The sequence below is a fragment of the Odontesthes bonariensis genome, chromosome 18 (assembly GCF_027942865.1).
Source record: "Odontesthes bonariensis isolate fOdoBon6 chromosome 18, fOdoBon6.hap1, whole genome shotgun sequence".
In the NCBI taxonomy this organism is placed as follows: domain Eukaryota; kingdom Metazoa; phylum Chordata; class Actinopteri; order Atheriniformes; family Atherinopsidae; genus Odontesthes; species Odontesthes bonariensis.
In genome coordinates this window covers 32490300-32509220 of record NC_134523.1, presented here as the reverse complement: position 1 = coordinate 32509220, position 18921 = coordinate 32490300, and the positions used below count along the sequence as shown (strand labels likewise).

The 18921-nt window shown below is 41.9% G+C and overlaps 1 protein-coding gene across 5 annotated transcripts in view; it reads left to right on the top strand.

The window, feature by feature from the left end:
* The window catches only part of LOC142367583 (uncharacterized), a 56654-nt gene that overhangs the window by 24572 nt on the left and 13161 nt on the right, over nt 1–18921 (top strand). For 2 of the 5 annotated variants that reach the window (XM_075449588.1, XM_075449589.1), the window contains exons 5-8: nt 7515–7652; nt 10716–10763; nt 10959–11072; nt 12748–12849. In XM_075449588.1, the coding sequence (XP_075305703.1) occupies nt 7515–7652; nt 10716–10763; nt 10959–11072; nt 12748–12849 (402 nt within the window). Of the gene's footprint in view, nt 1–7514; nt 7653–10715; nt 10764–10958; nt 11073–12747; nt 12850–14097; nt 14196–18921 lie in introns of all 5 variants that reach the window. The other 3 variants (XM_075449592.1, XM_075449590.1, XM_075449591.1) reach the window with 3 other exon arrangements.

Sequence of the window (18921 nt, the reverse complement as noted above, 5' to 3'; positions counted from 1 at the left end):
CTTGAATAACGGTACCCAACATGAGGTACTGTGACGGGTTCTATCATGGGTGACGGGGTAGGATCTGGCCATCTTCTTCTTCTTCTTCTGGGGATTTCCGGCAGTGTTTGCGCTGCTGCACATTACTGCCCTCCGCAGTTCAAAGGGCTATTCATCATATTGACGCTCCTACATCCTCTGGTAGAGGTCTGTGCTGCGGATAAAATCCAGAACGCTCTTCTCCACAGCTTGGTGATCCTTTCCCCGACTGAACAGTGTTTTAAAATCTGAAATGGAGATCCCAATTTTCCCCAGTTCTTCTCGCAACTGTAGTCTCTCCACTCTATATTTTTGACATTCCAATAGGACATGCACTACAGTCTCTTCTTTTCCACATTCACACAGCCCATCTGGATGCTTCCCAACGGTTTTTAAGCAGCTGGCCAGACCACAATGCCCAAACCTCAGTCTTAACAGTTTGACAGAGTCTCTTCTGTCACCCCCCATATACACACTCTGTCTTTTTACTGTATTTTGTGCTGAGAAATATAGTCTTCCTCTCTCTTCCTTGTTCCACTCTTCTTGCCACTGTTTCTCTAGCCCCTCCTTTATGGCACTATAGAATTCTGGCTTTCCCATTTGAATTTCCACATTTACTTCCTCTCTCCGGAGCGCTATTCTGGCGAGCTTGTCAGCTGTCTCGTTCCCCTCTACACCTGCATGCCCTGGGACCCAAAGGAATCCTACATCACACCCCACTTTTTCAATTTTATATAGACTTACCAGTGCTTCATTTATCAGGTCGGCTCTAGCTCTAGATGTCCCACTCCTCATAGTCATCAAGGCAGCGGCTGAATCAGAGCATATGATTACTTTTTCTGGCTTAACTTGTTCGATCCACCATAGTGCCCAAATTATTGCCACTAGCTCTGTAGCAAAAACCTTAGGTCCTTAGACCCGTCTGTATATACCTGCATGTGTGCACCCCATTCCTCTTTTATGTACCCCTCAACCATCGCACTAGTGAGGACTCCCTGCTGTTTCAGGTTTAAAAGTGTGAGGTCTACAATAGGCTCTGGGAGCAATAGGCTCTGGGAGCAACCACATTGGCACAACTGACCAGAATGCGTGTATTTTCTTTGTCTACGCCCACTCTCTCAGCCAATTCTTCCGCCCCAGACAGGAAGTTTCCTTTTTTCCTCCCATCTGCAAACTCCCAATTTTCATTCAGCAGACACTTGGCTGAGAGACTCTGGCTAGTTCCCTTTAATTTAGACCAATAATGTAATCCTAGTTTGTTGCGTCTGATTCTAAGTGGCCACTCTCCCATCTCTACAAGCAGGGCTGGGATAGGGGTCGTCCTAAGTGCCCCACAGCATGTTCTTAAAGCTCTTGCCTGGACGGCATCTAACTTGTCCAACGTGGACTTAGCAGCTGACCCATAGACAAAGCTCCCATAGTCTATTGCTGATCTGATCATTGCCTGATAGATCATGAGCATAGTCTCCCTCTCAGCTCCCCATTCACACCCAGCCAGGCTCCGAAGAACGTTTATCACCCTTTCACACTTGCTCACAGTTTTTCCTATGTGACTTTTCCAGGTGAGTCTTTCATCAAGCCACATACCCAGGAATTTAAATTCCTTGACCCGCTCTAACGGAGCCCCATACAGATTTAACCCTGTTCGTGGGATTTTCCTTTTAAATCCAAACACCATGTATTTGCTCTTGGCAACAGAAATTCTACAGCTCCACTTATTTGCCCACTCTTCTATTGCATTTAAGCCTTCCTGGGTTTTCTTAAGCAAATACTCAATATTCCTGCCTCTCCTCCAGATGGCCCCGTCATCTGCAAAAAAGTGACCTCCCAAATTCTCGTCCAACATTTTTAAAAATATCATTGATCATTATATTGAAGAGAACTGGGCTGATAACTGATCCCTGCGGGGTGCCATTCTCTATATTAAGGGTTTCAGAGTATACCCCACCCACTCTCACCTGAATTTTCCTATCCAGAAGAAAATCTTTGATTCAATTAAACATCCTTCCCTTTACTCCTGCATCATGTAATTTAATTACTACCCCTTCCTTCCACATTGAGTCATAGGCTTTTTCAATGTCTAGGAAGACTCCTACTATGGCTTCTTTATTTACCATAGCCTTTCTAACTTCCATGTCCAGTACTGCTGCAGAGTCCATTGTACCTCTTCCTATCCTGAACCCATTTTGGTAATCTACAAAAAACCCTCTTGTTTCTAGAAAGTACACAAGCCTGTTGGTTACTATGCGTTCCATTACCTTACACATTACTGAAGTCAATGCTATAGGACGATATGAATCTGGTTTTGCTGCATTTTTTCCTGGCTTCAGTATTGGAACTATGACCGCGCGCTTCCACTCTGCTGGTAAGCTACCTGTCTCCCATATCATATTAAGCAATGCTAGGATTTCATCCAGTACCATACCGCTCAAGTGTTTAAGCATGTCGTAGCACAGCCTATCTTTTCCTGGGGCAGTGCTGGCCCCGGCCTGAATGGCTTCTGTCAGCTCCTTACGTAAGAAAAACAAATTAAACGGATCACTGTTTTCATGGCAATAGCTAAGCTTCCATTGCTCGTTTCTCAACACTTCCGCTCTCTTCCTCAAGCATTCTTCCCCCAAACCAGTTGAGTTGTGAACAGCCTGAAAGACCTTGGCACACATATTTGCCTTCTCTATGTTACTTACAGCCTCCCTTACTCCATCATTCAAAACTGGCATTTTGTACCTACTAAATTTACCTGACATCCTGTGCACTCTTGACCACACTTCCTTAATGGGGGTGTCATGGCGTAAAATACCACAATACTTCCTCCAACAATTTCTCTTGGCTTCCTTAGTAGTTTTCCTTGCAGCTGCTCTTCGTCTTTTGTAGTCAATAGCATTTATTTGTGAAGGGCATTTTCTTAACTTTCGATATGCCCTATTTCTATTTTTAATAGCTGCATCACACTCCTTATTCCACCAAGGGACAGCAACTCTATCTTTGGGACTCTGCCTTATGGGGATTGAGTTTAGCGCAGCAGTAAATATCATTGAGCTAAGTGATTCATAAAAAACATCTATTGTTCCATCACTTTCAACTTCCCCCACTAGGGCTGCTGTCTCCTCTTCAAACTTATCCCACTGGGCATTAGCAAACTTAAACACTTTGGGCCTGCCCTCTACTTCTTTTATCAGAGTCCTACCGTACCCACTCATGATAGGGAAGTGATCACTGGCCATTGTGTTCCTATCCATGACTTCCCACTCCCCGACTCTAGCCAACCCTGGTGAAACAAATGTTAGGTCAATACATGATAGCTTACCTGTCTCTATCTGTACCCTAGTGGGCCGACCATCATTCATGACTACCAACCCGTACCTTTCTAAGAAATCTTCTAAAACAGTTCCATTCCTATCCCTCTTTACACTTCCCCACAAAGGATTATGGGCGTTGAAGTCCCCAGCCCAAATAGCTGGGGATCTAATTTCCTCCATAATTTTGTCTAACTCCTCCGGCACTAATACCTTGCATGGATTGTAGAAGTTGACTACAGTAATTTTTCCCTGTAAACTCCATATTTCAGTTAAAACACACTCAAGGCTAGAATCAATGTCTACTACTTTGTACTGAATTCCTACTTTAATAAACACAGCACATCCACCACCAGTTCCATCTGCCCTATCCTTCCTTACACCCACATACCCTGGTACAACAAAGTCTAGACATGGTTTTAACCAAGTTTCTTGCACACATATCAAGTCAGGCTTATCCTCTCCAATGTCAACACATTTTTTTAGTTCTTGTCCGTTTGCAATTAGACTCCTTGCATTCCATTGCAGAATACAGAACATAAAGATGATATTAATCATCATCATCATCATCATCACTCCGTTCATCTACCTCAATTTCCTCCGGTTCCTTCTCCTGCAACCTAGGAGCCTCCACCTGACTGCCTTGCATAAACTTATGCAATTTAATAGGGTCATATGATCCCGATCCCAAAAACCTCCCGGCTGCCTCAACCACTGCCTTCATGATGTCAGACCTAGATTCCTTACGCTTAGTGGCGTACACCACATCAACCATGAATGCCAATAAGCTTTCTTTATTAACCACAATCGAATCAGCTGGCAAAGGAGGGTGTGGGGCACGTGGGGGTGCCAAGGATGGGGACATCTGAGAGCTGACATATCCGGACCCATTGACACTTCTTCCGTCTACTTTCTTTAGAGCCTCTGCATATGATAGGTTAAGTTGCTCTTTGATAACCTGGACATGTTTTGCCTTTTCAAAGAGAGTGCATCCCCGATATGATGTTATATGAGCGCCACCGCAGTTGCAGCATTTTGAATCAGCCACTTCGCATTTTAACAAATCATGTTCCCCCCCACACTTTGAGCACCTTTGACTACCGCGACATCCCTCAGCAACATGGCCAAATCTTTGGCATTTGAAGCACCTAAGCGGCGGTCTTTCATATTTTTTCACTTGATATGACACACATCCAAAAAACACTCTGATTGGCAGACTATCTCCTTCAAAAGTTATCAGGACAGGAGCATTCGGGTTACTACCCTCCCGTGCTTTAAATCTCTTCACTTCTTTAACTTTCCCTCCCTTGATTTGCTCCTTCATTTCCTTCTCAGTAACATCAGCACAGACACCATAAATGACTCCTTTAACTCCCTCAATTCTGTTCGAGATATTCACTTAAATGTTTAACCCAGCTATCATTTTAACCTTACTCGCTTTGTTCTGTGTTTCTGCATCCTTACACATCACCATAAGCATGCCATTAGCTAGTATCCTTGCACCAATTTCGCCAACCCCTTTCAGTGACGCTGCAATTTTTAGAGGGTTAACTGCTCTAAACCCCCCCGATCCTTTTGGGTCCTTCAGTTTGAAAACTACCTTAAACTCAGCGCTGTCGTTTCTCCTCATTTTCCTTTCTGCTTGCTCCCTTTCTACTGATGCACCTCGCTTACTTCCAGCTGTCACCCACCCCTCCCTTCCCCTGGCCGCAGCCATATACAGTCTCTGTACTTATCCTTCTCCAACAATGCGCTTTCCAACACTATAAAGTGAAGAAAAACTTGTTTTTGCCGAGCACAACTCCCTGCTCTGACCACGTCAACGTCTCACTCCTGCCGACCAGCTCTCCGACGCTCGCAAGCTCATCCAGCTGTCTGTTGTTAGCACGTTAAGCTTTGATTCCAACACAGAAGTTGTTAATGCACTGACAGCATGAGTTAGCCTAGCAACAGGATCTGGCCATGGTGAAACCTGGAAACTAAATACTGAGGGAGTGATTGGTGAGTGAGTACAGCTGTGGGGGAAAAACACAGGGGTTGTGAGTGAAGGTGATGGCAGGGCAACAGGAACTATGGGGAACATGGCAAAAACTAAATACTAAACCTTGACCTTGACTAACAAAACTAAGACATGAGAAAACTAAAACATGGCAAAACTAAACAGGAACTTAAAACACGACAAAAACTCAGAGGCATCAGCATTCTTTGTTCAGCTGCAGAGAAAGTGACAGCTCTTGTCTTGCTCTCCTTTTTTCCACCATTCACTCGTCAGGGCTTCCTACGTTCCTCGTGCACTCGCACATAGCCAGGCTATGGAAGCCTCGCACATAGCCAGGCTATGGAAGCCTCGCACATAGCCAGGCTATGGAAGCCTCGCACATAGCCAGGCTATGGAAGCCTCGCACATAGCCAGGCTATGGAAGCCTCGCACATAGCCAGGCTATGGAAGCCTCGCACATCGCCAGGCTATGGAAGCCTCGCACATCGCCAGGCTATGGAAGCCTCGCACATCGCCAGGCTATGGAAGCCTTGCTGGAAAATCGCTCAAAGGAATCAGTTCCGTTAATTTCAAATCCTTTTGTAAATTGTTCCATGAGGTAGGACCAGAAAAAGCAAAGGCCCTTTTTCCCTGTTCTGTACGAAAACAGGGGACAGAGAGTAGCAAATGGTCATTGGAACGCAGACCATAAGAGCCAATGTTCCTTACTGTGATTAGGCTGCAGATGGAGGGTGGCAGTAGTCCGAGTATTGCCTTGTATATAAAAGTGTAGCAGTGAGTGAGTCTCCTGGTAGCCAGTGCAGGCCATTGTACTCTGGCATGTAGTTCACAGTGATAGGTTAGAGCCCTACAGTTAGTGATGAACCTCAGGGCAGCATGATAGACAGAGTAAATCTTACTCAGGCATTGAACTGAAGCGTTCATATACAGGAGGTCTGCATAGTCTAAAATGGATACAAAAGTTGCAGAGGCAAGGCGCTTCTTAACATCAAAGGAAAAGCAGAATTTATTTCTAAATAAAAAACCTAGTTTTAGTTTAAGTTTCTTTACAAGGTTTTCAATGTGGGCTTTGAATGTCAGCGTGTCATCAAGCAAGATACCAAGATATTTATACAAATGTACCACCTCAATTTCATTTCCCTCAAGGGTGAATATTGTGGGGATGTTTAACAGTCTTTTCCTTGGCTTTGAAAACAACATTTGCTTAGTCTTATCAGCATTATTTAATATAAATCAAAATCAATAAATTCAAATTTAATAGTTAAGAAACTTTCACAACAGCTGTGAAAAATATAGGCATATAAGCGATACACTGTAAGATTATACATAGATTCTAAAAAAAATTTAGCTCTTTAAATGTGTGGGTTTTTGTTTGTTTGTTTGTATGTTTTTTCAAGAAATTTAAGTATAAGTGTATTTGCATAGTTTAAAATTCTCTCCTTTGTTGTCTTTTTCCCTGTGTGTGGCCTGCTGCAAAATCTAGGTAAGTCCATTTTACTGGTATAGTTACTCAGTTACTTGTCTTAGATGCTGTATGGAAAACAGACTGTATGATAAGATTAGTATATATGGCATCATTTCTGCTGCTCCAAGGTTTTACCATCTAAAAGAAAAACATGGTATTCTCATTCATTTCGCAGACTAAAGTCGATTGTTAACCCACCATGTCCACCACATCTTAATACTGTACTTGAAGCAAGTCCAGCAATTCCTTGATATTTATACCGTCTCACTTGATCTGGGGCCTCATGTACAAAGACCCAAATACCCTCCTACACACAAAAATATCCGGATGTATGAATCTGTGTGTACGCATGAATCCAAGCACATTTCGTTTGTACATCCCAATCAACGTGGAATTGAGCGCACATGTCGTAGTACCCAACTCCTCCCTGTCCACGCCCCTACTTAAATACGCAAATCATATTTAAATGAGCCCTGCACCTGCGATTCCCGATTAAAGAAAAAAGAATGAGTAAGACGGGAATAAAGAAGAACTTCCCGGAAAGCGAGATGTCGGTGCTACTTTCACTGTTCACTTTTGGATGGTTCACTTAATTATCAATGTAGGATGCAGCATCGTAGAATTTTTGCTTTCTAGCTACTTTTAAAAAAGTTACTTTCTTTTATTGGATTGACTTATTTCAATGCTTGGCCAGTTTTATTACCTTGTATATGAGCACTACTGTTGTTATTTGCAGGTGAAACTTTCCCTGGTGCTGCATCTCATCAGTGCTGCATTTGCTACTGCTGCTCTGGGTCTGATGTCAAAACACCTCCCCTATCGCCAGGACTCTTACCACTGTGAACATTGCCACAGACTGGAGCTACATGCTGTGGTATTTTCTTTCAAACTACACAGAAAATAAAAATAGTGATTTGTTATATAATAAGATCTAGAGTTTAATTGATAACAAGAAAAATACAATAATGATTGAAAACACTGTCCTGCTATAAAAGTGTGTTTTCTCTGACTCCTTGGTAGGCTGTACTACAGCATGGTTATTAATAAAATCTGTTGCACATCATTAGATAACATCTAATGGAGAAACTTTGACTTAAATGGAAATATCTGGCCTCAACAAGATCACAAACTCCTGCTGGAAAATTCAGTTTTGCTAAAAGTGCTGAAATTTGCTTTGTACACTGATACTTTTGAAAATATACGAGTCTTGCCTGGTGCAAGACTGAAACAATGTTAGCAGGACAAATACTGTACATTCTGTATCTGGAAACAAAAGATAATCGAATGGGTGGGTGGTTAAAGACCTTTTTGTCGATTAAAGCCAAATGGAAATTGTTTTTAAAATATTCTCAAAAGTGGGTCACATGAACCGTAAAACAGCCAATTTAAATGCATGAATGTGCTTTATAGAAAACAGGATCCATCTAGAACACAGTTACTTCAGAGGATTAACTTTGAACTTCAGAATAAACAATAATAAACTAATTCTTTAAATTGAAAAAAAATTGTATTACTACCATATTCTCACATCATTCTAATTTAATAAGCACTTTGAATTGCAGGTGTAGAGATGACCAAATCTTCAACTTCCATAGGTACAGTGAATCCAAGTAGAGTCCCCAAAAGTGATGTGTTGCCTGGTGGATTCTGCCTTAATCTGGCATTCATGTCTCTAGCAGACTTTGGTATTTCCCCACTGTTTGGTTGGTCCCCATACATGGCCCAACCATGCAGCTTATGGATTCCAAATTCAGGTGCCATGGCTCTCCATGAGCCTGTGTTTCCTTGTTTGATCTCATCATGAGACACCAAGTGGCCCCTGCCAGCAATCCCCTCAGATTCACCATTCAAGGCTGGTAGGACCTATTTGGAGCCACCAGCAGGACTCTGGTCTTCATCATCCTCACCTTGGCCAGAACTGCTGGCAGGAGGGGAATGGGAGACCTTGACCCCTATTGTCCCTGTGGGTCTCAACATCAATTACCACAAGGGACAATGGGTGGTCTCTTGGATAGCAAAAAGGTTGACCTGAGCCTCTCCTAAATGAGACTGTATGGTTATCAAAATATCCTGGCTAAGCCGTCCCTCTTCGGGTTCGGGAATGCCCCTAAATCAGATATTCACTGCAACATTGGCATCCCCAGGCAAATGTATAGCCTTCAAGGTAATATCTCTCCAAAGGAGGATCTTGCATGCCATCTCGTACAGCGACAGAGAGCAAAACCCGGCATTTTGTTTGATGTTAGCAACCACCATGGAATTTTATGTTTAGATCAAAACATGCCTCCCCAGAATCTCATAAAGAAGAACCCTACTGCATGAAACATGGCCTCTTTCTCAAGTAGATTGAGGTGAACACAATGCACCCCAGCCGATATCTGAGGTGTCTGTAGTTATGGTCGCTCTCCGGCACGCTGGGCAAAGTGACACCCGGTCTTTAAGCCCTGGTGTAGTGGGCAAATTAAGGCAACTGAGATGGTCCTCCAGGCATCCTTGTACTGGCTCACTTTGTGAAGTACAAGCTAACGTAGCAAAATATGCTTATGGTGCCCCCCTGTTTCACAGCTATGGTTGCTGCTGCCATGTTTCTCAACAACCTCTGACCTTCCTTTGTAGTGGTGTGCTTTACTGCAGCAACCTGTGGGATACAGTCCCTAAGCATTGCTTAGCATGATCTGATGAGACAGCACTAGCCCGGAGCTAGCATTAGCCATGGCCTGTTTGCAGCTGAGGAGCGTTTTCACACCGCTAACAGGGGCTTGGTCTCCTAGTGACAAAAACACAAGCACACTAGGACTATCCAGGATAAGAATAACCTCAGCCGACTGGATAGTATGGTGAATAGAAGTCTGGGTGGGCTACAGGTCCGATCGCTCCTGCGAAAGGGAGCTCTCTAAGGTGGATTGGTGGCGAGCTGTGAACGCTGACTTGAGTCCGGCAGGGCTGATCAGTCCAGGAGAGGTAAATCCCGATGGGACAATCCAGTGAGCTATTGGTGTAGGCTGGTGGAGACCAATAAGTACCTTTTGCAGTACAGAGATGAGGCTGGGGTGATGGCCATGGAAACCCATTCCATGAAGCTCTCTACACACTGTTCTTAAGATAATCTGAAGGCCACATGAATGTTTGGAGGTCTGTAGCGATTGACTCTGTAGAAAGTTGGCGACCTTTATGCACCTCAGCATCCGCTGACCCCGCTCTGTCATTTTACGTGGTCTACCACTTTGTGGCTGAGTTGCTGTCGTTCCCAATCACTTCCACTTTGTTATAATACCACTGACAATTGACTGTGGAATATTTAGTAGCGAGGAAATTTCATGACTGGACAGGTGGCATCCTATCACGCTGGAATCCACTGAGCTCCTGAGAGCGACCCATTCTTTCACAGATGTTTGTAGAAGCAGTCTGCATGCCTAGGTGCTTGAATTGATACACCTTTTGCCATGGAAGTGATTGCAAAACCTGAATTTAATTATTTGGATGGGTGAGAGAATACTTTTGCCAATATAGTGTACATACATACATATGTGGTATGCTAATTTATCTGACAGAATTGGGAAATAGATTTCAGTTTTTTTCTCACATTTTATTGTAAACACAACATTTAACATTTATCCAAGTTCCTTGGAATTAATGTAACATAATACCTTTTTAAAACATGATTAATACATATTATAATAAAAGAAAAGATTTGTCACGAGTAAAATTAATGGGTATTTGTATAAATAAAAATAGAACCAAATGCCACATAACCTCATGCATGGAGATGAATTTGTATTTTTATGTTGTGTAGAATGTAGGCTAGGTAATGTACACAGAGCTATCACTTAAACGTGACTGCACAGTTCCTTTGATATCATCACATAAATTGATAGTTGACACTACATGTTGTAAAAAAGCAGACTGCCTGTTTCTCTGTCTTTACTGTTCACTGCAGCAACATTGTTTCAGAAAATGCACCGGGCTGATCGAGCAAAAGTGTAAAGTAAGTGACTGACAATTGTTACAAATAATACCTTGGTCAGACAGGTTGTGTTTTGTTGAGTACATGTAGGTAATAGAAATGTTTTGGTCCATAGAAATTATGTTCTGAGACATCTTTATTTTTTATTAATCATCTGCCATAGAAAGAAAGATATTGTTACCTGATCATATATGTTCTTGGATTTACCTGGGGTAGCTGCTGATTGATGGGATTCTGGGAACACTGGTGATCTTCCTGGTGCTTGAGCTGTTGATCTGCATCACTGCCATGTTGTTTGGACTTAGTGTCCTAGCTGCGGAAGGAAACCAGGTACGGTCTTCAATAAGTGACTTCTAAAAAGCTTGAATTTTCAGTTTTCAATTTTTCTATTTTTTTCTTTTTTTTTTCCTTGAGATTTCCTTAATGTGGAATGTGCCAGCTAATAAAGGTCTTAAATCTACACCGGTGTGTCATAAAAAAAAAAAAATTACCATCCACCAATACCTAACGGTGGTTCACAGCAGTTCATGCTAATAATTAACGGCAAATTAAAGGAAAATCTGAATATTTGACACCTACAGCAAAGGAATCCAATGGCTCTGTTATCGTGCAGGAAGTATTTTACCGGCATGGCTGTGGTCCACTTGTCTACTTGTATGGTTGAGTCACTACCAATCCATACAAAGTTCTTCTAAATCATCATTCGTATCCTATGATAAATAAGAGAAACATTTTTATCCTCAGGATGCAATTTTGCCCTCTTAGCTGTATGTTGGATATGTATCACATAATTTGTACATTAATTGCTTAACTAAAGGCAATACTGTAAGTTGCCTGTGCCAAAAGTTAATTTTGTTCAATAACCCCTTGCTGTAGTCTGTTTACTTGGATAAAAGCATAGGATCATGTTGATCATTTTTGGAGGGAACTAAACTCAAACTTTGTTTTATTGCTGTAAACTTGTTGCAAGTTGAAATCCTAATGACATGGTTGAAATTCTCGGAATCCTAAATCAAGTCAGTTTTCTCCAAGTGCTCTTAATTTTCTACTTCAAACTACCTGTTTGACTACTAACTATTAATGTAACAATTAACCAAATCGTTCTCTGCAAGGTTTTTCTTCAATTAAGTCTGGATTTTCATTGACCAAAAATGGTTGCAAGTTGCTGACTAAATTGACTGAAGGGAAAACAAATCTTTCTGTACCAAAATAGCTATACATTACAATTAAACTAACTTTCAGTAGTTTTTTTAAATGGGTAACTCACAAAGTGTCAATTGGTCCTTGTGCCTTGTTTCTCCTTTAAAAAAAACTCAAACAGGCTGTCACAATCTACAATAACGATTTTGTCACTTTTTTTCTGTAATATATATTCAAGAACATTTTGTATGTGAAATGTTTTTATTTGTAGACTCCTTTTTAAAATATTTTATTTTGAATAAGGTCAGTACTCTTATACAAATGTATAAATACATTTTGTGGAAGTGCCAAAAATGGTTAAAAATGAAAAGTTATTACGTGTTGGTTATCCATTTTTGTTATAAAACCGACACATAGACACACAAAATAGACAGATCAAAAAAAATTGGTAGCAAAATAGCTGTTAACAAATATGATAAGCATATTATCAGTTGACTTGATTGTAAAGTTTATAGTAGAGCTATTGATTTATCAGGAGAATTGACTCAAAAAGTTAGGGGACAGGATGATACCTGGGCGTTTGCGGTACATAAATCAGGTAAGACTGAATATGCAAGACACACATTAGTGATAGTGGCATTTGGGGGATCAGGTTTGGGGTTAGAATGGTAATGAAACTTGGAAGGGTGATATAATATTTTTATTGAGAGGAACATATTATATGGTCAACCATTTTTTGTCTTTTGCTGTTGTAAATAAACAGATTTTAAGTAATTAATTTATTGACTAATAAGACAACAGGAATTGTTCAATTTAACTGAACCATTTAAAGTTGGATTCTGTGTTTGTGCTTGTGTGTGCCCAGCAGGCTTCCAGGCAGAGACCTGTGTATCCACAGACTCGCCCCCCAACTGCTCCAGCAATGCAGGTTGTTCAGACTACTCAAGCAGAAGCTGAGCCATTTCAGGTACCTCAAGCCTTTTGAGACCCTACTGCTTTGCAGGGTGGCACCTTATTATTATTTATTTGAATCATTTCTTCAGTTGTTTTTTTGCTGATTCGTGGTGTGTTAAAATGAGTGGATCAGTAATTGGTAAGTAGCATATTAGTGCCGCTGTTAATGCTTTCGGACTGCAGGAACCCTTTCAGTCCTTGCACTTCTTAATAAGTATTTCAGGCAGTCTGCCCTTTTTTGTGTCACACAAGGAGCTTTCTGAACATTAGGGAACCCATATGTGTCATAACTGTAAAGTGAGGGATCCAGGCAATGTACATGTACAGTGATTAGTTCAGATTAGGTAACTGGGAGATCACTGGTCCAGAAAATGTAAGTGTATGATGATTTCTGAACTAATGAATGAAACACCAGAACCTGCAGCTACAAAAATAAATAAATAAATAAATCACACCAGCTTATCTATAAAATCCCAATTCACAACATGGGATCTCAAGGCACTTTAAACTTAAAATAAACAAATTCTATATAAATCCAATCAAATCTAATTATAAACCAATTAAATGTAATCCATTTGGACAGGAAGAGTTCAGGTCAGAGGCTCAAACAAACAAAAAGACTGGGCCAAGAATAACATCAATAAGAAGAAGGAAGAAAAAAAAAGTTAATGACAACATGAATGGCAGTCAAAGCCTATTGAAACATGACTTAAAAGATGGTTTATGGTCACCTAAACCAGCCTATGAACTTTATCAAAAAGGAAACTTTTAAGCCTAATCTTTGACACTGCTTAAAGGGTGTCTGCCTACAAAACCTAAACTGGAAGATTGTTTTACAAGATGAAAAGTCCAAACCATACAGCGAAGAGCCGATGTTTCCCAGACCACATCTGGTAGTACCTCATTACAGCTACTGAATCTGAAATAATCTGCAATAAGGAATAACAAAGCATACCGATTTCTGAGGCAGAAGCAGAACAGCTACGTATGAAGGAGAGCCAGAAGGTCAGAGTGACCCTTAAAGAGACAGAGATATGATGAAAAATAGAACCTGAAGACAGACAAGACTTGTTTTGCACATGCATGCATCTGTATATAGAAAGACTGGGTAAACCAGGCGCTCGCTCCTGGGCCCCACCCCAGGGCCTTGATCCAGGGGGTGGCCCCGGTGACCCCCGTCCAGGCAAGGGAAAATGTGTTCCAAAGGTCTTGTTCCTCATAGGGAGTCTTAGAGCTGTTCTTTGTCTGGTCTCTCATCTAGGATCTGTTTGCCTTCGGTGACCCTACCAGGGACTTAAAGCCCCGGACAACATAGCTCCCAGAATCATTGGGACACGCAAACCCCTCCACCATGATAAGGTGACAGCTCATGGGTGGAAAAGTTATTCCATTAAGTGTATATGATTACATGTTCCTGTTATTGAAATTATTCAAAAGTTTTACACCCCCCACTCATAATCTGAATGTACATACAAATATAGATTGTTGCTGAGCTGGATTGGATCCGTCTGTTCTGATTAAGAATGGGGCCCCACTAGTAGCAGCCTGCTCCAGTGGCTCCAGACATAATCAGTCTTTCTTTGCATCTTCTTGAAATTTTCTACTGAGCTTTTTTTGTCTATGTGTGTACTCATCAGCAAAGTTCTTGTCAAGCTACAAAAACAACACCCCCACCACTCGTAGGGAGGAAAATCAAGGTTGGGTGCAATGTGATGAAGGTGAAGGCGGGGACTTGGGTGTGCTAATCCCCAGCATTGCAAACTGGCTCTCGGGACGTGGAACGTCACCTCACTGGCGGGGAAAACTGGTGTGTGAAGTGGAGCGGTACCAACTAGATTTAGTTGGGCTCATATCCGCACACAGTGTGGGCTCTGGAAACAAACTCCTGGAGAAGGGCTGGACTCTTTCATCCTCTGGAGTTGTCCATGGGGAGAGGTATCGGGCGACTGTAGGGATACTCACAGGCCCCCGGCTGAATGCCTCCATTTTGGAGTTCTCTCCGGTGAGCGAGAGGGTCGCCTTACTGTGGCTTCAGGTTGCAGGAGGAAAGGCTCTGACTGTTGTTTGTGCGTATGCACCAAACAGCAGTTCAGATTACCCGGCCTTCTTGGAGTCTCTGGGTGGTGTCCTGGAGAGGGTGTTACCTGGGGATTCCACTGTTCTTCTGGGGGACTTCAATGCTCATGTTGGCAATGATTGGGAGGAACGGCCTCCCTGATCTGAACTGAGGACTTTGTTGAGCAATGGAAGGAACACTTGAGGATCTCCCCATTCCAGCTGACATGTCCTACATTGAGGAGGCACAGTCTGAGGACTAGGTGGAAGTTGTCAATGGAGGTCTGGGTCAACACCTATGGAGTGGCAGACCGGGGTGGCAGTTCCCATTTTGAAGAAAGGGGACCGGAGAGTGTGTTCCAATTACAGGGGGAATCACACTACTCCCGGGGAAAGTTTACTCCAGGGTTTTGGAGAGGATGCTCCGACCGATTGTTAAACCTCAGGTTCAGGAGGAACAGTGTGGCTTTCACCCAGGTCGTGGAACGGTGGATCAGATCTTTACTCTTGCAGAGTTACTGAGGGAATCATGGTAGTTTGACCATCCAGTCTACATATGTTTTATAGACTTGGAAAAGGCTTACGACCGTGTTCCCAGAGGGATTCTGTGGGGGGTCCTGAAAGAGTATGGGATAAGTTACTTTTATGAGCTATCCGTTCCCTATATAACCAAAGCAAGAGCTTTGTCCGCATTCTTGGCACTAAGTCGAACTTGTTTACACTGCCTGTTGGACTCCACTGGGGCTGCAACTTGTCACCGATCCTGTTTGTGATTTTGATGCACCGGATCTCAAGGCCTAGTACTGTAAGGAAGGACATTTTGTTTGGGGACCTCAGGATCGCATCTCTGCTTTTTGCAGATGATGTAGTTCTGTTGGCTTCTTCAAGCCAGGACCTTCAGCGTGAACGATAGTCTGATGACAAATAAGAAGGCCAGAACTGCTTATTATTCATCATTGATAGAAGAGAATAAGAACAATTCCAGGTTTGGGCCACATAGGGTCATACAAGATAATCATGTAGTTTCTGTCCAGTTGATCTCTTTGAGCTAACAACAGCAAGAGTCTCTTCTAAACCATCAACTTGTATTTTAGACCCAATCCCAACCAGACTGTTCAAGGAGGTTTACCCCTTAATTGACATTTCCATATTGGATTTGTTCAATCTGTCTTTGTTAACTGGATATGAACCTCAGACTTTTAAGGTTGCTGAAATTAAACCTTTACTTAAAAAAACCTACTCTTGATTCAGAAGTGTTGGCTAATTATCAACCTCTTTCCAATCTCCCTTTTATGTCTAAAGTTCTTGAAAAAATAATTGCAGCTATACTTTGTGATCATTTACATAGAAATACCCAAAATGCTGAAGCCAGTTCAGAGTTCTGATGAGAAGTAGCAGGAGAGATCATATTTCTCAAGTATGTCTTCCCTGTTAAATTCAGAATAGAATTTAAAATTCTTCTCCTCACAAATAAAGCTTCCATGCTCCATCATATCTTAAAGATCTCATTGTTAGACATTTTCCCAACAGAAAACTGTAGGTTTACTTGTGGTTCCTAGAATTACTAAAAGTAGAATGGGAGGCAGAGCCTTCAGATATCAGGCCCCTCTCTGTGGAACCAGCTGCCAGTTTGGGTTCAGGAAGCAGAGACCCTCTCTACATTTAAGACCAGGCTTAAAACTTTCATTTTTGATAAAGGTTATAGTTAGGGATGGCTGAGGTGATCCTGAAACATCCCATAGTTAAGCTGCTATAGGCCTGGACATCTGGGGGTCCTCCTATGTCACACCTTTCCTCACTTTGCTCTCTTTTCTCCCCATTTTATTTCCTCATATGACATCATGTACATTTGGCATTATTGTTGTCATTAACTTGTGTTTGTCTTTCTCAACAGATATCCTTTGAATGATGTTATGGTGTTTGTTGTCCCCTCTTTTCTGTCACCCTTCCTGAGTCTGGTTCTGCCAGAGGTTTCTTCCTGTTAAAAGGGAGATGTTTCTCTCCACAGTCGCCTCATGCACACTCAGGACGGGAGATTGGACCAAAGAGAAGTTTGGGTGCAATCTGTTGGTTTCCTTAGCTAGGAAATATATTTTTGAATTAGCTCTGTATGTATGAATTGGACTAATTATGAATTTATTTAATTGGATTATAATTACAATTAATTGGGACTGAATAGTGTAGTGGTAAGATTGCCACCTTTCATGTGGGTGATCTGGGTTCAAATCCTGCCCCCCCCTGCATTAAAGGTACTACCTCCAGTAGGGGTCCTTCGGCAAGACCCCCTTACCCTACCTGCCTACCAGTGTAAGTCGCTTTGGATAAAAGCATCTGCCAAATGACTAAACATAAACATAATTGGACTCTAATTGGCTTGAATTGGACAGTATTATTGAAGTGCCTTGAGATGACATTTGTTGTGATTTGTGACTATATAGATAAACTGTATTGAATAAGAAAAATTGTTTGTGTGAAAAAAAAAACGTTTCAAAAGCCTGTTAAATCATTTCCTACTTAATGACTTTTTAGTATTTAATTGGCCCACCAAAATGGTCTTGATATCGCTTATTGTGGAATTAGCCTGTCACCAAAAGGGGATTTGCTGGGTCTGCAGCAGCAGGCTAATTCTATCAGTTTCAGGGCAAAGTCAATTCAACATCAGTTCAGTAAGGACAGATGAAATGAAAGGTTGACTCAAATTTATTGGTGTGCAAATAATTATAATTAAGATTGTTGCTGTATTGATGCTGTATCAAGGCGAAACATGACATGATTAATGATAGGAAAGACCCTGGAGTCTAGACACTACTGGTGGGCCTCTGTTGAGGCTCAATCTTGGAAAAGTGGAGAAGGTGGGGTTGAGGAGGATTTAAGGTAAACACAAGAAACTTGTGCTAAAGAAAAAAATGGACCAGACTTAGTGAATAGTTCCCTATACTCCCTATCTAGATCAGTGAGCAGTGCTGACCAACATGTCATTGGAGTCATCAGGTGGGAACCTTTCATCAGTGTTTCACCTAGTTGGGCCCACGACACCTCCAGGAGGCTAGACAATGATCACTGGCGTCCCAGAGTCACTCCCCTAATGCCAGCCAACACTGCTCCTCACACCACAACAACCATCTTTTTTTTTTTTTTTTCCCACAACCACAAGCTACCCCAGCCTCTCACCAACTGCACACCAGTCACAGCGGAGTGAGGATACAAACCCTGGTTTGGGTAGGGGGTAGAAATAGAAGAGGTAAAGACAAGTAGGAATGGGATTCAAACCCTGGTTTGGGTCGGGGGTAATGAAAGTATAGAGGGTGCCAGAGGTGGAGGCAGGACAAGACACACGAGCAGATTCAGCAGACAAACTCACCTAAACAGTCCTATAATCACTAAAAAATGCCAGCAAAAACAAAGCCATACAGGCCAACTCACCTAAAATGGCCGCCTGGTTTCAAAAGGATCACAAGGCCCACACGCTCCACTTAAATATCCTGAATTTCTTCTTTGCTTCTTCCAAGAGTCTGTTTTCCCTAAATGCTGCCCCTGCTGGGCCCCCAGCAACTATTGCTTCTTCTAATCAAAATCCACTGACTGGACTTTACTGCCTCATCTGACACTTCCTTCACTATTTTCCTCACACTCTGTCCACTCACACCTAGCTCCCTCAACAATGAGACAACAGACTTTGCAACAAATCCTCTGCATCCTACTCCCACTGGACAGATCCAGATTTTTTTACCCAATGTTTTTAATGATCTCCCTTTGAATGCTCTATCCTGTATTTATTTCGTTTTTGCATTTAAAGGACTCACTACTTTTATTTGTGTATTTTATTTGCATTTTACTGTCCCTGCTTTTGAACCTAGTATTTGTCTTTTATCCCACTGTAGCACTTTGAGATTTTATTGTCAATGTAAAGTGCGTTATAAATAAAATTTATTATTATTATTATTATTATTATTATTATCATCCTAACTTTCCATCCTCGCTGCTCTGCTTCTGCCCCCAACTCCACATACCTAAGCTTTTTCCTTTCATA